A 24,917-nucleotide genomic window follows, 5' to 3' on the forward strand; every position below is an offset into this window, starting at 1 on the left:
GTTCCCTACACTACTGCCCATCATCTTGGCCTCCTTGTGCCAAGAAATCAGCAAAAAAGGAAAGGCTAGACTAGAGATTGTGGCTTGAGACCAGCTGAAGCAGTGAGGGCTATAGATTGTCCCACTAACCTTTCTCCCAGAAGTCTTCCCAGGAAAGAAGATTATTCAGAACCCTGGAGCTGTTCCCAGATAGAGTGAACTGACTATACAAAGAAAGCAGATCCAAGTGGTGCAAGGGATAGACTGTAGTGAATGCTGTGGTGTGCCACACAAAGTTCCCTCTTTAGGACTGAGATACTCATTTCCTCAGCTGCCGGGAGTATCGGCTGCCAATGGCTCACAGCTGAATCTTTCTCTAGAAATTGCTCTGGGTTAAAGAGAGCTGTCTTGCCCTACTCTGGTGGCGGCCCATATTCAATGACTAGGCAATGTTTAAGAGTACAAAGTCTGCCTAGAGCCCACGCTCCGCAGCAAGAGAAGCCACCGCAGTGAGAAGCCCATGCACTGCAACGAAGACCCCAAAATAAATTAATTAATTAAAAAAAAAAAAACCTGGGCTTCCCTGGTGGCGCAGTGGTTGAGAGTCTGCCTGCCGATGCAGGGGACACGGGTTCGTGCCCCGGTCTGGGGGGATCCCACATGCCGCGGAGCGGCTGGGCCCGTGAGCCATGGCCGCTGGGCCTGCGCGTCCGGAGCCTGTCCTCCGCAACGGGAGGGGCCACAGCAGTGAGAGGCCCGCGTAACGCATAAAAAAAAAAAAAAAAACCTAAGAAAATCCAAAAAAAATTAAAAAAAAAAAAAAAAGAAGAGTACAAAGTCTGCCCCTTGCCTCATTTGGGGGCAAGTCTAAAGGAATATTCTAGCTCTAGGGCTCCAGATCTAGGCATCAGCTGAGTCCTCTGTTGCAACTACTTTGCAGTTCAACTTTTCCATCTAATTCAACCCTGCCTCCCTCCCTAAGTTACCGACGTTGCTCCTAAGATCATTCCCTAACACACCTGCACATAAATCTTCTCAGAATCCGTTTCCTGAGAGCCTAACCTAAGACTGCTCTTGTTGCTCTCACTCTCCCAGTCTCCCTTGCAGTTGTGATACAGGATATACAACCCAGGCTTTGACAGACAGACACGTTCACTTTGGAACTGAAATGAAGTTGAAGGCAAAGTAAAGGCAACTACAGAAAATCAAAAACTTTGAGAATTTATTGCCAGCAGACCTCCTCTGGGAGAAACAAAGGGAATTTCTTTTTCTTTTTTTAAACTAATATTTATTGAATGCTTACTGTATAACTGGTATGGTGCTAAGCTTTATTAAATGTTTATGTCATTTAATCATTACCATGGCTTTATTCTGTGGGAACTTTTTTTGGGGGGCCGCACTGCCCAGCTTGTGGGATCTTAGTTCCCCGACCAGGGATTGAACCTGGCCCCAGGAGTGAAAGCACTGAGTCCTAACCACTGGACCACCAGGGAATCCCCCAAAGGGAGATTCTTCAGGCAGAAGAAGAATGATCCCAAGTAAGAGCACGATAAAATAGGAAGTAATGAAAGGCATCAGCATAGGTAAGTATATGGGTAAATAAGTAGAAACGACTACTGATGTTTGAAACAATAACAATAACCTAGTATTTGGTGTGGTTTAAAATATATGTAGAGGGCTTCCCTGGTGGCACAATAGTTGAGCGTCCTCCTGCCGATGCAGGGGACACGGGTTCGTGCCCTGGTCTGGGAGGATCCCACATGCCGCGGAGCGGCTAGGTCCGTGAGCCATGGCCGTTGAGCCTGCGCGTCCGGAGCCTGTGCTCCACAATGGGAGAGGCCACAGTGGTGAGAGGCCCGCGTACTGCAAAAAAAATAAAAATTAAAAATAAAATATATGTAGAATTAAAATACATGACTGCAATAGCACAAAAAGCAGACAGAAGATAATGGAATTAAGCTGTACTAGGGTTAGCTGAGACATGGTGAAAGTACTAATTTAAGGTATACTCTAGTAATTCAAGGATGCGTGTTGTCATCTCTAGGATGACATTCACAGAATCATTAAAGAATGTATTACTAACAAAGTAATGAACAATAAAGGAGAAAAACATTAAAGAACAAATGAGAAAATAAATGCTTTAAAATGATAGATCAAAATCAAATGTATTCGTACTTTTATTAAATGTATATTATCTAAATACTCCAAATTTAGAGAATTCCCTGGTGGTCCAGTGGTTAGGACTCTGCACTTTCACTTCTGAGGGTATGGATTCAATCCCTGGTTGGGGAACTAAGATCCCACAAGCCACTCGGTGTGGCCAAAACAAAAACAAAAACAAATTTAAAGATAAAATTCTTAAAAAAAAAAAAAAATTCTTAGACTGTATCTTTAAAAAGTAACTATAGGGACTTCCCTGGTGGCACAGTGGTTGGGAATCCGCCTACCAATGAAGGAGACACGGGTTCCAGCCCTGATCCGGGTAGATCCCATGTGCCACGGAGCAACTAAGCCCGTGCGCCACAACTACTGAGCCTGCGCACCACAACTACTGAAGCCCAAGCCCTAGAGCCCATGCTCCAGAACAAGAGAAACCACCGCAATGAGAAGCCCACGCACCGAAATGAAGAGTAGCCCCTGTTCACCACAACTAGAGAAAGCGTGAGCGTAGCAACGCAGACCTAAAACAGCCAAAAATAAATTAATTAAATAATTTTTTAAAAAAAGTAACTCTATGCTTCTTACAAAAGCTACACCTGCAACATGAGGATACAGTGGGTTGAAAGTAAAAGGATAAAAGGAGATAAAGGTGAAAACACTAACCTAAAGAAAGCTGCTTCATCTATAGTAATATTAGACAAAGCAAACTTTAAAAAATAATATTACTAGAAATATGAGAGACATTTCATAATTAAAAAGAGAAAGATATAATAATTCAAATTTGTATTTACCTAATAACATAGCTTCAGAATCTATGCAGGAAAAAAAACATGACTAAAAGGAGAAATTGACAAAAACTACAAACATAGCTGGCAATTTTAACATATCTCTTCCTCTAAGTGATAGAACAAGGCACACAAAATCAAAAGACTTGAACAATGCAATTCACAAACTTGACATACATAGAATATTGCGCCAACAACTGCAGAATCTCCGTGCTTTTAAGTGCACATGCAAATTTCAAAGAACTGCCATGCAGAGTATGTTCTTTGACCACAGCAGAGATAAGTTAAAAAACAACTTAAAAAAGGAAAAGGAAAATTTGAAAATCTCCAAATGTTTGGAAATTAGGTGATTTTTTAAAAATATTTATTTATTTAGGCTGTGCCAGGTCTTAGTTGCTGCACGCGGGATCTTTAGTTGCAGCATGCGGACTTCTTAGTTGCAGCATTCGAACTCTTAGTTGCGGCATCTAGTTCCCCAACCGGGGATCAAACCCGGTCCCCCTACATTGGGATCACGGAGTCTTACCCACTGGGCCACCAGGTAAGTCCCCTAGATAGGGATCCCCAACCCCTGGGCTGTGGACTGTTAGCGGTCCACAGCCTGTGCGGCACTGGTCTGCACAGCAGGAGGTGAGCGGCGGGCAAGTGAGCGAAGCTTCATCTGCCGCTCCCCATCGCCTGAACAATTCTGCACCCCCCACCCTCCGCTCCCACCCTGTGGAAAAACTGTCTTCCATGAAACCAGTCCCTGGTGCCAAAAAGGTTGGGGACCACTGCCCTAGGTGATATACGTTTCAAGAGAGAAGGTATATCATAGTAGTGAAAGGGGAACATCAGACATTAAACATATTGACATTTAAAAAGTAAGAGGATATTTTGAAGAACTCTGCCAATAAGTTTGAAAATTTAGATGAATGGACAGATTCCTTGAAAAACTATGAAAACTGACATAATAAGAGCTGAAAAATCTGAATAGTTTATTTATTTATATTTATTTTTTAACCACACTGCATGGCTTGTGGGATCTTAGTTTCCCGACTAGGGATCAAACCCAGGCCCACGGCAGTGAAAGCGCCAAGTCCTAACCACTGGGATGCCAGGGAAGTCCCTGATTAGTTCTATTATTATTAAAGGAGTAGAACCCATCATTTCAAAATTTCCCACAATACAAACTCCAAGCCCATGTGGCTTCACTGATCAATTCTTTCAGACTTTTAAGGAAAAAATAATACAATTTGGGGGATTGTGTTCCCCAAAAAAGATATGTTGTTGTTCTAACCCCTCGTATCTCAAAGTGTGACTTTGTTTGGAAATAGGGTCATTGCAGATGTAATTAGTTATAGATGAGATCACATTGGAGTAGGATGAGCCCCTAATCCAATATGACTTGAGTCTTTTTTTTTTTTTTTTTTTTGCAATACGTGGGCCTCTCACTGTTGTGGCCTCTCCCGTTGCGGAGCACAGGCTCCGGACGCGCAGGCTCAGTAGCCATGGCTCATGGGCTCAGCCGCTTCGCGGCATGTGGGATCTTCCCGGACCGGGGCACGAACCCGTGTCTCCTGCATCGGCAGGCAGACTCTCAACCACTGCGCTACCAGGGAAGCCCCTGACTTGAGTCTTTATAAGAAGACAGCCATGTGAAGACACAGAGAATGCCATGTGAAGATGAGGGCAGAGATTAGATTGGTGTGTCTATAAGACAAGGAACAAGGATTGCTGGCCATCACCAGAAGCTAGGGGAGAAATGTATACTAGTTAGGGTTCTCCAAAGAAAACAGAATCAATAGGAATACAGATAGATATAGACATAGATAAATTGTTAGATCAATCGATCTATCTCTAGATAAATAAATACAGAGAGAGAGAAAAAGAGAGATGTATTATGAGGAATTGGTTCTAGTGATTATCGAGGCTAAGACCCACCCTCTACCATCTATAAGCTAGAGACCCAGGAAAACTAGTGGTATAATTCCAATCCAAGTCTGAAGGCCTGAGGACCAGGGGAGTTGATGGTGTAAACCCCAGTCCAAGGGCCGGAGAAGGCCAATATTCTAGCTGAACAGGCAGGCTGGAAGGGACTGAATCCTCCTGTCCCCTGATTTTTGATCTATTCAGACCCTCAATAGATTGGATGATGCCCACCCACATTAGGAAGGGAAATCTGCTTTACTGAGTCCACCAATTCAAATGCAAATCTCATCCAGAAGTACCCTCATGGACACACCCAGAAATAATATTTAATCTGGGCACCCTGTGGTCCAGTCACGCTGACACAAAATTCACCATCAGACCCAGAGAACAGACTCTCTCTCAGAGCTCTTAGAAGGAGCTAACTCTGCTGACACCTTAATTTTGGACTTCCAGCCTCCAGACCTGTGAAAGAATACACTTCTGCTGTTTTAATCCACCCAGTTTGTGGTACTTTGTTAGGGCAGCCCTAGGATACTAATATACAATCTTATATAAACTATTCCATTGAATAGAGAAAGCAGGAATAATTACCAACTCATTTTATAACACAAGATCAATATAACACAAGCTCAATATAACAAAAATCAATTGTATTTCTACATACCAGCAATAAATAATGAGAAAATGAAATAAAAGGTACAATTTAGATAGTATTAAAATATAGAAAATACCTAGCAATAAGTTGAACAAAAGATATGCACGTTTCTACATAGAAAACTAAAAATTATCACCCACAGAAATTAAAGAAAACCTCAATTAATATGAAAAAGTAAAAATTTTCTGGTTTCATCAATGGGAAGACTTAATATTATAGAATATTAATTCTTTCCAAATTGATCAATAGATTCAGTATACAAAGCCAATAAAAAAGTTCCAGCAGATCTTTTTTGTGGAAATTAACATGCTGATTCCAAAATTTATATGTGTATTAATCATGTTTTTTATTTTCTATATTTCATGCCGTTTTCATATCTCGGGGGCCTCGCTAATCCAGGAGAGACTGCCCTCCCAAGGCAAGCTAATTCCTAGAGATAGCAAATGACCGTCCTATGAATGAGCCTTTCATGTTCAAATCAAACAGTGCAACACCCATACCCCCACAGCCACCATCTTTACTAGGCTCTCACTGGGCTCTTATACTCTAGGCCAATACTTCCTTGCCCTAATGATCCCAGAGCCAGGTACCAGGTAACTCAAGACAGAGTCTATACACCAAAGCTTGCTGAAATTATTCAAGCAAGCCAATCCCAAACCTGCTTAGCCTGCTTACCCTGCCTCTCCCCTTCTTTCGCATGAAAACCACAAAAAAGATTCTTGCCCATGCTTTCTCCCTGTTCCTTCTGCCTCCTAATCCACCCTGGTGTTTCTCCATGTGGCCCTGGGTAGGCTGGCATGTCCCGCCCCCTTGGGACTGTGAGTAACAAACTATCTTTTCAAAGGAAGTCATCTCCTGATCTGTTGGCCTCACTATACATCAGTAATAATAATAAAACCTACATTTTAAAACAATATGGCATTTAAAAGGCCAAAAATAGTACAGATGATCTTGAAGAACAGTCAAAGGACTTGCACTAACAGATTTCAAACATGTATAATGTGTCATGGGTGCCAGTTTAGGCAGGCAGACTAAGGGAAAAATCTAGAGACAGACCCACACTTACACTTATGATAAAGGTGCCACTGCAATGAAAGGGGAAAGGATGGCATTGGCAACCATACATATGGAGGGGAGGACCGTGACCTCTAATTCAAGCCATACACAAAGATATATTTCAGATTGATTATAGATCTGAACTTAATGTAAAACAATATAGTTTCTAGGACATAATAGAGAATATTTTCATGACTTTGGTGTGAGCAAAGATTTCTTAAACAGGACCCAAAAGCACTAAAATAAAGGGAAAGAATGATAAAGTGGATTATATTACACTTAAGATTTCTATTCCTCACATGACATCATTAGCAGAGTAAAAAGGCAAGCCACAGGCTAGAAGAAAATATTTGTATTAGACATGTCTGACAAGATCCTCATATCCAGAATATATAAAGAACTCATACAAATCCATGAGAAAAAAACAGGCAACCCAAGAGAAAGATAGGCAAAAGTCTTGAACAGGTACTTCATGAAAGAAAATATCCAAATAACCAAGAAGCATATGAAAAGGTAGTCAACAAAATTAGTCTTTGGGGGAAATATAAATTAAAATCATAATGAGTTACTAATATACACCAACCAGAATGGCTAAAGCTATTAAAATATATACTGACAATACCAGGTAAGGACAAGAACGTGGAGGAATGGAACTATTGTATACTATTAGTGGAAGTGTAAATTGGTGTATGACCATTTTGGAAGATTCATTGGCAAAATCTAACAAAGCTGAACAAATGCCTATCCCAAGATCAAGGAATTACACTCCTAGGACTCAATGGAAGTGAGTATCCAACAATGTAGAGAACAATGCTCATAGCAGCATCATTTGGCCAAAAAATGTGAAAATACTCAAACATCCGTCAACAAAACAATGGGTACAGAAATTGTGGTGTGTCATATGACATAATTTATACAGCAACTCAAAAAAGAAAAGAAAAACTACTGCTACATGCGATAACACGGATGAATCTCACAGAAATAAGGTTATGCAAAAGAAGATAAAAATACTGTATGATTCCTCTTATATGAAGTTCAAAAAACAGGCAAAACTAATCTATGGTGATATGTATCAGAACCGGGACTACTTTTAGGGAAAGGTAAAGACTGAGAAGAGCGTGAAGACTGTTCTTAACGTTCTAAATCTTCATCTTGGTGGTGGTTACACAGACGTGTTCCATTTGTGAAAATTCATTCAACTGTGCACTTACTTTTTTGCAGTTTTGTGCATGTATGTTTAACTTCAATAAAAATTTACTTAATAAAAATCTTCCCTCCTTACCGATAACCCCAAAGCCCCTCCTGATTTTCTTTAAGTCGGGGACATATAGTTCTCTCAGTCATCCTTGGCTTAGAACCTGAGTCACCCTAGATGATCCCCCTTCCCTCAGTATGCAAGTTTTTTTTTTTTTTTTTTGCGGTACACGGGCCTCTCACTGTTGTGGCCTCTCCCGTTGCGGAGCACAGGCTCCGGACGCGCAGGCTCGGTGGCCATGGCTCACGGGCCCAGCGGCTCCGCGGCATGTGGGATCTTCCCGGACCGGGGCACGAACCGTGTCCTCGGCAGGTGGACTCTCAACCACTGCGCCACCAGGGAAGCCCAATACGCAAGTTCTTTTGCCCTTTCCTTATAAATTTTCTTAGAGCCCCAGATCCCTCCCCTCAATCCATTCCCACTGGCCCACCCTAGTTCAGATCAAGCCGAAACAACTACATTAGCCCCTTAACTAGTCCCCTCCCTCTACTCACCCCTGGCCAATCTATCGTGCAATGTCCACTCAGTATAAGAGTTGGCTCCAGAGGCAGCACATACATACATGAAAATATGATTCACAGTTCAATATATATCAGTAAATGCCAAATTAGTGATAACAGACAAAGGGACAAGAGTTGAGAGAAACCATAGTAGATTTTGAATAAATTCTCCCCCACTACAACATAAGTTCCAGGAGGACAGAGTGTTTGGTTTTGTTTGCTTGTTTGTTTTTTTAATTGTAGTATAGTTGATTTACAATGTCCTTAGTTTTGTCATTACAAATGTAACAACATTTGTAACAAACAAATGTTTGTTTGTTACAATGTCGTTAGTTAGTTACAATGTTAGTTTCAGGTATACAGCACAGTGATTCAGATATAGATACAGATATAGATTCTTTTTCAGATTCTTTTCCCTTATAGGTTATTACAAAATATTGAGTATAGTTCCTTGTGCTATACAGTAGGTCCTTGTTGGTTATCTATTTTATATGTAGTAGGGTGTACATGTTAATTCCAACTTCCCAATTTATCCCTCCTCCCAGGGGTACTTGGTTTTGCTTTATTTTGTCCATTGCTGTTTCCAGTGCCTCCTAGCACAATACCCGACACATAGTAGGCGAACAATAATTTGTTGAATGAATAAATTAGTGACTTAATAATGGCCATTATTATTATTTCCACCATTCTATAACACCTCAGGACTTCCTCTAAGATGTGAGTTCATTTATACATTTGCTCATTAATTCAACGTCTGTTGATGGAGTGCTACATATGCACAGGATATGATTTATGCCCCAGGGAATTTGTAACCTATCAAGGAGGTAAAACAAGGACAGCTGTGACTACGGTGGTAGTGCCCAGGCACAGCATCAGCTGACTCTCATTCTTTTTTTTAAATTATTGACTTATAGTTGATTTACAATATGTTAGTTTCAGGTGTAGAGCAAAGTGATTCATACGTACATATGTGTGTGTATATATATATATATATATATATATTCTTTTTCAGATTCTTTTTCATTGTTATTATAAGATATTGAATATAGTTCCCTGTGCTATACAGTAGGCCCTTGTTGTTTATCTATTTTATATATAGTAGTGTGTATACATTAACCCCAAACTCCTAATTTATCCCTCCCCCTCTTCCCTCTTTGGTAACCATAAGTTTGTTTTCTGTGAGCTGACCTTCATTCTTATCTTCCTCTGCCCCATCTAGTTCAACTGCAGATCCCAGGGAGACCTGCTGGCCTTCACGCCGTGTTAAATAAAATATATAAAAATCATGTTAAATAAAATGATTTTTTTTTTTTTTTTTTTTTTTTGCGGTACGCGGGCCTCTCACTGTTGTGGCCTCTCGCGTTGCGGATCACAGGCTCTGGATGCGCAGGCTCAGCGGCCATGGCTCACGGGCCCAGCCGCTCCGCGGCACGCGGGATCTTCCCAGACCGGGGCACGAACCCGTGTCCCCTGCATCGGCAGGCGGACTCTCAACCACTGCGCCACCAGGGAGGCCCGATTTTTTTTAATTATTATTTTTTTGGCTGCGTTGGGTCTTTGTTGCTGCACGCAGCCTTTCTCTAGTTGCAGTGAGCGGGGGCTACTCTCTATTGCTGTGGGCGGGCTTCTCATTGCAGTGGCTTCTCTTGTTGCGGAGCACGGGCTCTAGGCGCGTGGGCTTCAGTGGTTGTGGCACGCGGGCTCAGTAGTTGTGGTTCACGGGCTCTAGAGCGCAGGCTGAGTAGTTGTGGCACACGGGCATCGTTGCCCCACAGCATGTGGGATCTTCCCGGACCAGGGGTCAAACCCGTGTCCCCTGCATTGGCAGGCGGATTCTTAACCACTGTGCCACCAGGGAAGTCCCAAATAAAATGATTTTATTTAACATTTCCCTATTTGGGGACCTTGAAGTTATTTCTAGCTTTTCACCGTGATAACGACACTTCTACAGGCTTCCTAGTGTACCTTGTTATTTCCTTAGTATAAAATCCTAGAAGCACAGAGGTGAGTCAAAGGGTTTACACTTTTTAAAAATTTTAATAGGTATTGCCAAACTTCCCTTCAGAAATGTTACACAAGAGTATGCCCAGCAGCTGTATGTTTCTCAGCACAAGGGCCAAAGCTGGGTGTTGCTATTCTTTTCTACCTTTGCCAATCTGATAGATGAAAAATGGTATCTCTGTGCTGTTTCAATTTGTATTTCTTCGAGGTTGATGGGTATGGTAGGTTGATAATGGCTCACTCCCAAAGATCAGTGTACTGATCACTGGAACCTGTGAATATTACCTTATAAGGAAATGGGGTCTTTGCAGGTGTGATTATAAGGAAATGGGGTCTTTGCAGGTGTGATTAAGTTAATGATCTTGATGGGGAGATTATCCAGGATGATCTGGGTGGGCCCTAAGTGACATCACAGCATCCTTCCTTGTAAGAAGGAGGCAGAGAGATTTGACAAAGACAAACGAGAAGGCCATGTGACCACAGAGGCAGAAACGAGTGATGAGATTGCAAGAATGCCGGCAGCTACCAGAAGCTGGAAGAGGCAAGGAGTATATTCTCCCTGGAGCCTCAGAGGGAACATGGCCCTGCCAACACCTTGATTTTGATTTAGTGAAACTCATTTCGGACTTTCGGCCTCGAGAACAGTGAGAGAATACATTCCTGGTGTTTTAAGCCACCAAGTTTGCAAGTGATTTGTTACAGCAACCATGGGAAACTAATACGATAGGTTTTTCACATGTTTATGGACCACATGAAAAAATCCTTCTGACTTTCAAAAACTTGTAAAAATGAAATATCATGCAATAACATGAACAGTATAATTCTATTTTCGTGAAAGTAAACCTGAATATTTGTATATGTGTTTACAGGTGTACACAACTGCCTAAGATGTCTGTGAGGATGTACATCAAACTAGTAACAGTGATTAACTGGAGGGAGGTGTGGGAAGGAGGTGGGGGGAAGAGAAACTTTTAGTTTTTTCTCAAGATGCATCTCTATTGTTTGAAGTTTTATGAAACTATATTCATGTACTAATTGTGTGAAAATATAGATAAGTCACATCTGCTTGCTGTAAACAATAAAATATGTAGAAAGTAGAAAACAAAACTGTCCCTCTCCTCTCAATTATCCCCCTTCCCAGAAATATTTGATAATAATTTGGCATGCATCTTCTCAGCCTTTCTTTCCATGAAAAAGTAAACACAGTTATGTCATTTTTAGAGAACAAAAAAGAAGAGTGAGTACCATATACATTTTCACTTAAGGGTGTTTCTCCAAAATCATTTTAGGATCCTTACGTGCAGGGGCCTCATTCTCCTGAGCTGGTTGTTGCACAGACTCTCACCATAAGAAAGTCCCAGAACTCTTTTTTTACCAACCTCCCTGCTGCTTTGAACTTTCTTGTACCTGTTAATTTGACCATACGTATACACATCGCTGGTAGAACTCCTCTGCACGTCGCGTTTAAAATAGTTTTAAGTACTCCCATTCTGCCTTCCAGTCTGCCTTTTAAAACGGACGCTCCCACCAGTAGTTCCCCACTATGGAGGACACAAGATCCACTTTTTCAAACTTTCCTGAACTGGGTGGAGAGATGATATTTTAACGTTATCACAGGAGGCATTTCTTTAAGCATGAGGCTGGTCGGGCATTTTTCATACGTTCATTGGCTCTCGAGGCAGCTTCGTGAACGTTTCAAAGGTCACTGGGCAGACAATCTTCCTTCGCAACGAACCAAATCCGAATTCTTTCTGAAACCAAGACCGTGAGTTATTCGATTAAGGACCTAGTCCGGAACTATGGGGCGAAGGTGATCTTTGGGATTTCAGCCTGGGTGACTCTGGACACCTGAACAAAGTCGAAAACCTGAACTGGGGCGGGGGGCGCGTTGGAACCCCACAGGAAAGAGGAGCGGGAGGCCGCCCGGCATATTCCGGGGTGCCATACATTTCCCCAATCCTGTGCCCTACGCAGCCGGCGAGGGCGACCAGGCCGGGAGGGACCCAGCGCTGCGAGGTCTCCAGGCACCGAGAGTGTCCCCGGCGGGTCTGTGGGTCCGAAGCTTTCCCGCAGGGGGCAGTGCCGCCCGCCGGCGCGCGGATCCGGTGGGAGGGGGTGTGGAGCCGGTGCGGAGTTCTGGGGGCTCTCGGGAAGAAAGTTAGGGGATGCCTAGGGGTGGGGGCGGGACCCGAGCGGTCGGCCGGAGGGTGGGGACAGGGCCGCGGGGGTGCAGGGTAGGGCGCGGGGAGGGGGTCTGGGCGAGTCTGGGCGCGAGGGCGGTGCGAGCTGCGGGGAGGCGCAGCCCCGGAAGGTGTGAGCGAGCGGCAGGCGAGTGTGAATGCGAGTGTGTGCGCGCCGGAGCTCTCCGGGTTCTGTGAGGCGCGCGGGTGTCAGCTTGCAGCAGGGCTCCTCCCTCCGGCCCCCCTGGCCCGCGCGCCGGTCCCTCCTCCCTTTCCCCGCTCGCCCCTCCCCGGCGGGCCAGGCGCTGGGACACCCCGGCGGAGCAGGCGGCGGCGGCAGCGAGTTGGGGAGCCTCGGGCTCCGCGCTGCCGGTGGGGCCCGAGCCGAGCCGCCCCCGCCCCGGCCCGGCCGCGCCGGCCCAGCTTCCCTTCGGGCCACGCCCTGTCAAACTTTGTTGCTGCGGCCGCCGCGGCGGCGAGCGGAGCGGGCCGGCCAGCGGGAGGGAGGGAGGGGCGGGCGCCGGGCCGGTCGCGGGCGGCTAGGGGCTCCGAGAGCGGCGGCCCCGGCCCGCGGCCCCACCATGCCCCAGCTCGGCGGCGGCGGCGGCGGGGGAGGCGCCGGCGGCGGCGGCTCGGGCGCCGGGGCGGCCGGCGGAGGGGACGACCTCGGGGCCAACGACGAGCTGATCCCCTTCCAGGACGAGGGGGGCGAGGAGCAGGAGCCGAGCAGCGACAGCGTCTCGGCGCAGCGGGACCTGGACGAAGTCAAGTCGTCCCTGGTCAACGAGTCGGAGAACCAGAGCAGCAGCTCGGACTCGGAGGTGAGGAGGCTTCCGCGGCCGCCCCGGGGGACCCCAGCCCCGCGCTCGCTCACCCGCCTTCGCCTTTGTGTCTCCTCCGTAGGCGGAGAGGCGTCCGCAGCCCGCCCGGGACGCTTTCCAGAAGCCGCGGGACTATTTCGCCGAAGGTAAGTGCCGGCCCCGGCAGCCCCCACTCCCGGCCCCGCGGCGCTCGGCGCCTCATCTCCGGCCGATCTCGGTACCCCTTACCCCCGTGGCCGTGCCCCTGCTCTCCGCCTCTGTCGGCCTCAGCAGTCCTGGGGCGCGCGTGGGGGGCGCTCGGGTCCCCGGTCCCCACTCCGGGTCCCCAGCCGCGGCGCTGTCCCGGGGACCCCGACCTTACCCCCTCCTTGGTCTTGCCCGCAGTGAGAAGGCCCCAGGACGGCGCGTTCTTTAAGGGTCCCCCCTACCCTGGGTACCCGTTCCTGATGATACCGGACCTGAGCAGCCCGTACCTCCCCAACGGACCCCTGTCTCCGGGAGGAGCGCGCACGGTGAGTGCCCGTCCCGCTGCGCCGGGGCGGGTGGGCGGCCGGGGCCCGCGAGATGCGCCCCCGGGCTCGGCGACAGGGTGGGGGATGGGGGATGGGGCCGTCCCGTGAGGATCCTGGGCAGAACTTGCTTACGGGGTTGAACTACTCTGGCGGTCGAGGCTTAGGCTGCGCTAGGCAGTGCCTGCATGAAAGGAAAGTGCCTTTACATGCTCCCCTTTTGCTGGGGAGAGGCTTTGGGGTCCACTTCTGGGGTCCTCCTTGGTCTCCAGAATTCTTTGCCCGCACTAAAGGGAAACTTGGATTTGTGCCGGTTGGGCGGGTGTGTGTGTGTGTGTGTGGGGGGGGGGGGGGGTCTCGCTTCCTTCCTGGAAATCGGTTAGCTTTCCCTGGCAGTTGGGCAGTGGGGCCGGGGGAGCAGGGTTGGCGACGCTGCCCCACGACTCCAGTTTCGCTGGGCGGCTGTGATTTCGTTTCTAAGAAACCCAGTATTCGTGGCGGGTTATTCACACACACCCCTCCCCACCCCCAGCCCTCGCGCGGGGGCCTCAACTTTTCTGTAGAGCTCGGGATTTTAAACTCGCCGAGATGATTTCGAGGGCGAATCGAGGCATTCTTCAAGTTGAGGAACTTGGCTTTTTCGCCCTTTGTTGCCGGCTTTTCTCATTTAAAGCGAGCGCTGCGACACTTTAAACCTGTTAATGGGCGCGCATTGTGTGCTGCGCGCTGGCATTTAGAGCCGTGATTAAGCAAATTGACCGGGCCCCAGACGACGTGCAAATGAGGGCGGATTCCTTCGCCCCCTCCCTGGCTCTAACTCCCGCCCCCCGCGTCGCGAGGGGCACAGCCCGGGGCTGGCCAGGCTTTTTTGTCCCCTGAGTTACCACCCAACCCGAGGGCCCGCTGCCCAGGTGCTAGGTCCAATGGCAGATCTTGGGTGAACACCTGCCTACTATGCGCCAGGCTCTTGCGCGCTGCTGCTTGGGCGCCCGCACGCCGTAGTGGTTCACTTTGCTCCCTGCCCGGTTTCCCAGTGCCCGCCAGTTCGTGCTGTTTTGATTCGGGGTGGAAGGTGTTTGGCGCCTTAAGAGCTGACCCGACAAATTCACTTTATGCTCAGGTTGTCCTTAAATAATAATCATAGTTAAAGGGCTGCCTGGGAAACGCTGGTGCTGAATGGACCATCCCTGCCGTCATGGTACAGCGGTCGGTGGAGAGTGGAGACATCTGCCGCCGGTTCAGTGGGGCCGCTCTGCCGGCCGGTTGGGGTGTGAGTGGAGGTTGGACACTCTGGCCAACCGAGAGCAGAGTGGAGCCACACAGCCCTCTCCTTTCAAGCAGGGAAGACCCTGCACCTTTGGCCCTGCCTTGGTACATCCTGGGAACTCCCGAATGTAAGTCCTGAATATGAGCTGGATACTGGCATCAGGCTGTTGCTTTTTCTCATTCATGTTAAAAGAAAAATGTGTGAGTAAAAGTTGAGCAAAACAAACTGCAGTAACATCGTTCAGGTTTTCACAGATTCTCTTTCGTGTCCGCAGATGTGGCTCAGTTCTGAAAGTTTTAGTAGGGTTTCTGTACGTGTGTGTGTGTGACAAGGTAGGTCACTACACTATCAGAGTCCCTTTTCTCCATTTTACCTTTAGTTGTCTGGGAAAAGGAGTTTGGCATTTCTGTGAGTCAGCACCGATCCATGTCCTGGTGCAGATAAAGTCGCCAGAAATGTTCCAAATATGACTAATTCTTTCACTCAAGCTAGCTGTTCCTTTCCCCTTTCTCACCAGGGCATTTTGATTCTTCCTCTTTGAATGGTGACGACTGCCTGTCTTCATAATGCTGCTCTTCCCCTCCCCCTCAGGAGCCCAAATGGGACAGATTTTGTTTGTGTCAGTCCCCTACTTTCTTCTACCATCTTCTACCACCCTTCCTTCTTTCTACCATCTTACATGTACTTTTGCCTAAGAGCTTCCAAAGGCTTCTTCTTTTTGGTATTGGCTATTCCTGATTACTGCATCCAGGCCTGCATGGGATTTCTGGAGCCCTCCTTGAGGAAGCCAGCCTTTCCCCTCTGCATGCTTTTGACTGTCCCTGCTCATTCCTGCAGTTGTTCCCTGCCTGAGCCCATGTCACTGTCCTCCTTTTTGAGCCTCCAAGAACACTCACCCTCTCCCTGTTGATCCTTCATACGGGACCTAGTATGTCCTGCCTCACTCTCCTGTTTCCATCTTGCCTCCCTGATGAATTGCCCTTGCAGAAAAGTGAGTTCAATGCCCCCATTGTTTCTGTGCCCCTTATGTGTCTGTCATTGTATTTTGACCTGCCTGGTTACTAAGTTTATTGAAGTTTCCTGCTGTTAGATCCGCTCAGTAGAACCTGCTAATCTGACTCTCTCCTTGGGCGTCAATGACTGTTAGGAAAGCAAGGGAGGAAACACTTAAGCACTTGATTGTCTGGACTGTAGGACTGAGATGATGCTTTTCCTTTGGATGATTATATTAATGTGATTAATGATTATATTAATGTGATACTGTAGGCAAACTACAGGTGCAGACAGAGTGGCCCTCTGTAGGGGTCCCTGCCTGGTAAAAGGAATGTATTGATAGATAGATATGGGGGGGGAGGAAGGTGGCTGAAGGGTGAGGGGGGTGGTGGATTATATGATCTGGTCTCTCTTTTAGCAGCCTGAGTCTTTTTTGGTTTCATATCTAAGTTTCACAACCTTAGTCCTTGCTGCTCGAAGGCCTATATGTGGTATAAAATTGGGTGACCTTAGTTCTCTTATGCCCTAACGCTTTCTGGAAATACCAGGCCAGAGGCAAACGTGAGGTTTGGCTGGAGTGTTCTCAGGGTATTAATTGACCCTAGGAATAGTATTAATTGACCCTAGGAATAGCAACAGGGCTGCAGCACCCTCACCCACTGGCAAAATTCCTTCTGGGACAACTGGGGGCCGGCCAGTCCTCCAGTCTGGCCATCTCCTCCCCATTCATTACCTTTGCCCTCCACTCTGGTTTGGCTGGGAGGCTGGGAAGTGGCCTCTTCCTGAGGCTCTTTAGAGAAGAGTTCCCCTTAACCCAGGGTGTGTGCCAAGCCTCCGAGCCGTGATTCATTCTCATCTGGAGCTCTGGGGACCCTGTGGCCTGTGAAGAGAGGAATAACGGCCACAAATCACTTTTCACTCCTTCCAGTAGTCACACGAAAGTATGCATTCATTCATGAAAAGGCTTCACCAGTTCACTAAACCACCTTGGTGCTGTTGACTAGAATTTGGTTAGGAAAATGTAAGTCAGCACAGAAGAAAGCAGATGTCAAAAATAGTTGGACTAATCAGAGCCACAAAGAAAATGCAGCATGTGTTCAGCGAGTGGGCAGCAAAGTGACAGGCGTTTGACCGTGACCACAGTGTGAGTGCTAATGACATTTTGGAAAAGAGCACTTCCAGGTAGGGTTGCTGAGGAAATCTATAGTTTTGGGTCAAGTGTATACATTTTAGAGCTGCCTTTGTGCAGCTCAAGCCCCAAGTTATTCATAGATTTCTCAGACCGTCACAACTCAGATTTCTGGAGGAAATTACTCTGTCCTCCAAACAAGTCCTTCGCATCCCACTGCTTCCCATGGGCAGTCCTGCTGATATCCTGGGTGCTCCTGTTTTCCTTCCTGACACAAAGGAGTCCAAGCAGAAATCTTTGTGTACGCATAGAGAAGTTTTCCGGTTTTTAGGAGTTGTATGTAAAAGCCAAGTATTGATAAAACCTCTTCTTTTGGAAGATTAGTATAAACATGCTGCTTTTGGGAAAGTTCTTTTAAGCCATTTCATCTAAATATAACTTCTGTTCTATTTTTCTCTAAATATAACTCAGGGTTTAATGAGGGCTTTTCACATGGAATGAGCATTTACGAGGGCCCTGCCTGCGTTGCTGAAGTTTTGGCACTTAGATTTCTGGGGTGACAATTGATGACAAACTCTGTGGAGGGACTCAAACCCTGTCAGTCCTTTTTCTTTGGGTGGGTGGATCTGACAGAGAATACCTGCTTGCTCTGTTACAATTTTGGAAAGGTTTAGGTTGGTCTCATTCTTTAGTGATCTTGCTTCTGGGGAATCTTGAAAAAGTAGGCCAGCACATGTACACACACACACACACACACACACACATATACACATCTAACCTTCAATACAGAGTGTTCCAGCCTTTACAGTGATGTGCAAAGTTACCCAAAAAAATTGTGGCATGAAAAGGAATTTAAATGATTAACTCATTGGAAAATGCATAACGTAAAGATCCTATATTCCAACCTAAGAGTCCATTTTTACTTGCTAAAACTGGGGAAATTCAGATTGGCATCCTTAAGAGAAAAGTCATAACGCGGGCTTCCCTGGTGGTGCAGTGGTTGAGAGTCCGCCTGCCGATACAGGGGACGCGGTATCGTGCCCCGGTCCGGGAGGATCCCACATGCCGCGGAGCGGCTGGGCCCGCCACAACAGCAGCTGGACCCGTGAGCCATGGCCGCTGAGCCTGCGCGTCCAGAGCCTGTGCTCCGCAACGGGAGAGGCCACAGCAGTGGGAGGCCTGCGTACCGCCAAAAAAAAAAAAAAGAAAAAAAAAGTCATAACGCCTTGACTTCCTCTGATATTTATTGTAGGCCTATCATGGGCAATGACTAAGGGACTGTGGGAGTTAGGCTGAATTAGACCCAGCTTTGCCCTGAAGGACCTAAAAATCAAGTTAGGAAGAAGTGATGTTAGTACCAACCACTGTAACAGGAAGTCCACGTTAAGAGTCAGTAAAATTCAGAGAAGAATTTTCAGAATAAAAAGAATAGAAAAATTGTCTTGGGCTGGCATGGTCAAGGAGGGCAGGTAAAGGAAGTTGTTTTAGACTAGTCCCTGAAACTCATCACTCTTTAATTCAAAGTAATTTTTGTTAACTCTAAAAAAATTTAAACAGTACAAAGGTATTTAGAGGGAAAAGCGGAAGTCCTGCACGTACATCTGAAGGTAGAAGCCAGCACAGGGAGAGCAAAGGCATGCAGTGGGGTCGAAGTTCAGGGCCATTTGGGATAATGCAAGTTTTTCCATTTGCCTGGAGGGGTAAGGGGCCAGACCTTGAATGCCAGTGAAGGAATCTGGCCTTATTCTAGAAGTAGCAGAGTACCATCCAAAGTTCTGCTGGGAAATAATGTGACTCGTACATGTGCTTAAAACGATAATAGTGATTGTGGGGAGAGGACCTGGGAGGAGCTAATAATGCTTGGGAGACTCGCAGGAGGCCAGGGGCGAGGTGAAAGGGGCTTAAGAGTATCTGAATGGAAAGGAAGGGTAGCATGAGGGAGACTGGCAGGGTTGCTTGAGTTTGCGTGGGAAGAGGTGGTGGATGGATGGAAGGGAGGGAGGGAGGGAGAAAGGGGCTGATGTCGCAGTCAACTCCTGGTGTCTGAGCCTGGGAGACGGGGTGTGACTTCTGGCAAGTGGGGCCCTGGCCCTCCATCTTTGTCTCCCCAGTGCTGGCCAGATGCTTAGGAACTGCTGTAGCAATAACAGCCCACGCGGTCTGTCAGAGGGTCTCACTTAGAGGAGCTGCTCAGTCTCGTTGGAGAGGCACTGGGTTTGAGGGGATATTGAGGGAATAGTTGAAGCTTCAGCAACAGGATGATGCAAGGGAGCAGGAGAAGAAAGGGAGGGGTGCTCAGAGCAGAGAAGTCCCTGAGGGAGGATGGAAAGGGGTCTCTGCCGAGGTGGGAGGAGAGCTTAGGGACTGCGACTGCACGGAAGCTGGAGGGGAGGGAAGGGGGCGGGGTGCTCCTTAGTGTCAGATGCCACAGAGAGAGGGGAGAAGAGGACTGAGGACTCAAAAGGAGCTTTGGGAGTTCACTAATCAGGAAGTAATTGGTGCCTGCAGAGAGCAGTATTCCAGGCAAGTGATGATGAGAACGGTAGATGCCAGCCTCAGGCTTCTTCATCGGGTGTCGAGGTGCTGTAACCAGGACTGGTCCTGCCGTGTGGCCCGTCCCTCACTCCTCAGCCAGAACTCACACCAGACTCCCACACATGCGAGCAGCCTCCTACCTTACACATTTCACTTTCTATCTCCCGTAACCTGGAAGGTGCTGGAAAACCAGACTCTGGGCAACCCATTTAAGAAGATGGGCTGTGGCAAAGAGAGGGATGGGAAGGGCTGCAGGCTCCGGAGAGAGTCCATGTAGGATGCTGGAGTGGGAGCTTGTTTGTACTAGCGGTAGCGGGGTAAATGGGGAGGAAGAGGAGGAAGAGATGAGATTGAGAGCTTCGGGACGAAGGCAGTGTTCTTCCCTCATAGATGGAGATGCTCCATGGCTCCATCCACCAACAGTAGGTATTCTCTTGACTCTGCGGGTGAGCCCAAGCGTTGAAGAAGGGGATGTAGAAAAAAAAATGCAGAGGTGGAGTTGCAGAAATTGAGGGGGAGTGCATTGGTTGTCTAGATGACTTTGGGATTATCAGTAAAAACCAAGAGCAAGTTGGCTGGGGTTTTGTTGGCAGTAGGGAGACCACAGGCCCTTCCTCTGTACCCAGTTATAAAGCCAAACTTGTTGGGAACCTTTTAGCTACATGTGAATAATGAGATGTTTGTGCATTGATTGAAAGATATGACACACTTGGGAAATTTTTCCTCTTTTTATTGTCTGGAGCTGGCTGACTTTGAAGGGGGATAGAGGTGAGGATCAAAACACAGCTCATTTTCAGTCAGGGACAGATGTTGGCATGTGTTAAGTTATTGGGGATGGGAAAGGACTGGAAAAAAAAGCATGTAGAGAATTGCCCCATATTGGCTAATCTAATAATGTATTTTTAGAGGAGGTTTTTATAAGTCCCATGTGTTACTGTTCTCTCCCAAACTGGATTGGATTTAGGGAGCAGTGAAATAATTGCAGTTTCCAAAACCTTGGCATTTGGGAATGAAGGGACATGGGGGGAGTGAAGGGGGCTTGCCTTTTCCTCTATACTGTGTGTGCCGCCCAGGGAACAACTCTGGGGCACTGGGCAGCTTCTTTCTGAGATGCTGAGTTATCCCTCGATTGCCAGGTAGCTTTAAGGTTCTGAAGGTTTTAGGTTCAGAATCCTAAGTCTTTCTTTTTCATTATGTGTATAGCCTACAGATTTTCATGGGAAAATGACCTTTTAGTTTACAAATACATTTCAAAGTTTGAAAATTAAATCATAAAGATGTTTTCCTGAACATGACCCTTTTCATGAGATTTTGTGGAAGTAGTAAGGGACGATAACTCCAGTCACCTGGAGCTCTCAGGACAGGAAATGAAGTCACACATACACTTTCAAACTGTTACAGCAGTTTAGAAATCTGTTCCATTCAAGAGGAGGAACAAGACTGCAAGTGTTCACCCCAATTGTGGAAAATAAGTGTAAACAAAAAATTCACAAAAGAAGAAACTACGAACGCCTACTAATTATGTGAAACTATGTTCAGCCTCCCAGGTAGTCAGAAATGTTAATAAAGATAAGCACTATTTTTTGGCCACCAAATTAACAAAGGTTTTGTCTTACTAAGACTGTTCAGTGCTGGCAAATGTACGGTGAACTGGGTGCTCTTAGTTGCTGTTCCTGAAGGGTGTTGACAGCCCACTGCATTGGGAAAGCACTTGGCAATGGTTGCTAAAACCTTAACATTTGTCATTGCTTCTGACTTAAGGAAGTAGATACTTGCTATTCCCATTTTGCTGCTGGGCAGACCGACTTGTAGAGGTCAAGTATCTTGTTCAGGGTCACGCAACTAGTCATCGACAGCACAGAGATTTTAACTTGGTTGTGAGTGCCAAGGCTGGGTCTTCCCATTTCACCCTTGTGACTTTCCACGCATGCCTGATGTCACTAGCTCCTCCCCCTCTTGGGAGAAGGGCAGCTGACCTTTGTCTCCCAATTCAGAAATCCTGACGTGAGTTACCAGTCAGGGTGGAGGGCAGGTAGATTTGTTCCAACTTTACAAATCGGACCTGGGAAGGTACCTTCCCAAATAAACAGTTGTGTAAGTGAGTGAGCGGCTTTGGTTGAAGTTCTTCGTCCAGTGCTATCTGTGCTCTACAGGCATCAAATAACCTTTAGGTGTCGGCCCCAGGAATTTTACCGGCATGTTACCTTCCTTCAGAGAAAAAGTGGTTGTCTGTTAACGGAGACATGAACTTTTCTGAACTGGGGGACTGTTTTTTCCTGTTGAGATCAGTGAGGTTGGAAGAATACACAAGTGTGTCTTTGGGGTGGAAGGAGGTGGGAGGGGCAGGCTTGCTCGCTTACCCCTGCAATTTGGATTACAACGTAGTTTGGTTAACAAACCAAGCTCTGGTGAACCAAGTATGCAAATATTATTTCCTTATTGTGCGTTTTACTTTTTTTTTTTTTTTTTTTGCGATACGCCGGCATCTCACTGTTGTGGCCTCTCCCGTTACGGAGCACAGGCTCCGGACACGCAGGCTCAGCGGCCATGGCTCATGGGCCCAGCCCCTCCGCGGCATGTGGGATCTTCCCGGACCGGGGCACGAACCCGTGTCCCCCGCATCGGCAGGCGGACTCTCAACCGCTGCGCCACCAGGGAAGCCCCTTGTTGTGCGTTTTATAAAATATTTTATAAATTGGTTGCTTTTGTTAAAGTTCTTTATAAGTTAAAAGTAAGTCCCAATCACCTGTAACTGAGTAAATTGACTGTTAAAGAAATAAATACTAGATTTTTACACAGAGAATTGCAGAGAATGTGTTAGTCCCCACCACCACCCCTTTTCTGTGTATGTGTGTGTATGTGTGTAAGATGGTTTGAAATTAGGAATCAGGTAATTTGATATCTTTTTATTCACTTACCAAATTTATCTTCCAGGTGGTCTCTTTCTGAAAACAGTAGCATGGTGGAAAGAGTAATAAGGGGCTTCCAAGTCTGGTTAATAGAAGTTGGGGAGGCGCCGGGGGTCCTATCTAAGCCCTCTTGGAGATCTGTGTATTACAAGGCATTAATCTTGGCGAGATAAATGTCTTATATACTTCATAACGTGGATGGGGCCGTTATTTGTAGGAATATCTATAGAAAGGTGTTGTGTGGAAAAACAAAGATGTAAATATGAGATAGTAACTGTGATTAAGAAATAGATGGATCTGATGATAAGGAAGAAAAGCAAAAGAAGTAGGAATGAGCAGTAGGAAAAGTTGAGTTTGTGATTGACATGTACACACTACTATATTTAAAATAAATAACCAACAAGCAAAAAAAAAAGAAAAGAAAAGCTGATCAATTTACAAGTCCAGATTTGTTGGCAGTAGTGATTTCTGATATTTAGGACTATACTGTTTGCATAAATTCCAAAGATTATATACTAGAGTCAGCTGGATTTATAAGACATACCTTCTAGGAGTGCATTTGGGGTTCCTCCCTGAGTTTCTTGTGCAGGGGACTCCACATGGGTACCCTGCAGCCCTCTGAGCTGGAAGGGGTCATCCAGCTCACCCCAGTGGTGAGAAACACAAGCTCAGGGAGATCGTAGGCTTGCCCAAGATCAATTATGAGTGATGGAAACAGGACTAGAGCTCAGCTGCACCCCCTGGAGCTTTACCCTCTCCACTACTCGGGGAGATCGACAGCAACCCTGGCAGAAAGCCATGCTATAGAGAAAATGCATCTCAAAGTATTTCTTTATTAAACTAGAACACCTGACCCATGATAAATGATTCATAGACATTTGTTGAATGTTGACAGCATGAATATTTAAACATCAATATTTAAAAAAAACAGCCTTGTAGGCACCTGCAGTGTTCCAGGGTGCTGTATCACACCATTTACAACTGTTACCACATCTGATAGTACAACCTCTGTTTTATCCACGAGGAAGCTGAGCCTGAGAGAGTAAGCGAGGGTTCCAGAGACACGTCTCCAATCACAATGCTGCAATTTCCCCTCTACTGAAAGTGGACGGCCAAATTAATGTGGAAATGCCATTTGGAGCAAGATAACAAAGAAATGGTGTGTGAATAAAAAGTGACTAATGAGCAACATCTCTGCATTCATTCTTTTCAGTGGCCTTCCCAGCCCTTTAACAGGAGGAACTTGTAGTCACTGCTTTTGCCTGGGGTAGAGTCAGAGCCTTAATGGTTGGCGTCTTTATGGTTTCAGAGATGGTATTTGTTGCGATCTTAATCTTCCTTTGCTTTTCTGTGCTGTGCAGCTCCATGTAATCTATGTTTTTCCCCTTCAGTTTCCCTTGTGTTTTCTTCTGACATCTTGAGGTACTAAACTTGGATCCTTAGATACCACAATATGCAATATTGGTATATGCATCTGTTGACTTGGTCTACTGCCTACTTCCACTCCTGACCAGCCCCACTTGCTTGTACATGTGTGAATATTAGTTTGTATGTAAATTAGATACAGTCATTGCTTATTAATCATATCATCTATTTAAACATTTCCAGACGGGATACATAGAGGAGAGGTATAGCGGGAGTCTTAGAGATTCGTGAGATGAAAACACTTCGTACTTCTACTTTACAACATAAGCGTTTCTGTTAATAAAATGATTGTCGGGGAGAGAGACATTGGTCTGAAGCTTTGGAGTGGGAAAGAGATCATCCTCATGGACATGTTCCCGGGCCTCCTAAGGAAAGTTAATGCAGGAAGAGGAGGGGATGGTGAAAAAGTCCAGAGATGGGGAGAACACCTTAGTAAGCTGCTCCTTTGAGCTTGCACCAAAAGAGAGGAGAGAGGAATGGTGGAGAGAAGCCCGAGGCTTGAGGGGCAGAAAAACATACTCCACTGACCAGCGATATTTGTGGCTAAGGGGTCTGGGACTAGCATTTGGCCACACTCAGTCAGGCCTTGGACCCTAGCCCAGCCATGGTCTGGCTGTGTACCCCTGTGCCCTAGGGCCCTCTTAGGCAAAATGGGGATAGTGGTAGTGTTTGAGTGTCACTGAATTACATTTTGGCTGAATGGACTGTGTTTTAAAACCGGGATTTTTCCAAGGCTAAAACTAAATATCATAGGATGAATCTCTGAGATATAGAAAGAAATCAGAAATGTCATCAAAATAATTTACAGTATTATTACAACTTGATTAAGATGTTTTAGTGACCAAAA

The 24,917-nt window shown here is 46.4% G+C and overlaps 1 protein-coding gene across 1 annotated transcript in view; it reads left to right on the forward strand.

Annotated features, from left to right (window-relative positions):
* The first annotated feature begins 13,063 nt into the window (after positions 1–13,063).
* TCF7L1 (transcription factor 7 like 1) overlaps positions 13,064–24,917 on the forward strand; it is a 159,937-nt gene continuing 148,083 nt past the window's right edge. Inside the window, exons 1-3 of the mRNA XM_032653010.1 lie at positions 13,064–13,303; positions 13,386–13,449; positions 13,688–13,815. Coding sequence (XP_032508901.1) covers positions 13,064–13,303; positions 13,386–13,449; positions 13,688–13,815 — 432 coding nt within the window. The remainder of the gene's footprint in view (positions 13,304–13,385; positions 13,450–13,687; positions 13,816–24,917) is intronic.

Source organism: Phocoena sinus, chromosome 13 (genome assembly GCF_008692025.1).
Source record: "Phocoena sinus isolate mPhoSin1 chromosome 13, mPhoSin1.pri, whole genome shotgun sequence".
Taxonomy (NCBI): Eukaryota; Metazoa; Chordata; class Mammalia; order Artiodactyla; family Phocoenidae; genus Phocoena; species Phocoena sinus.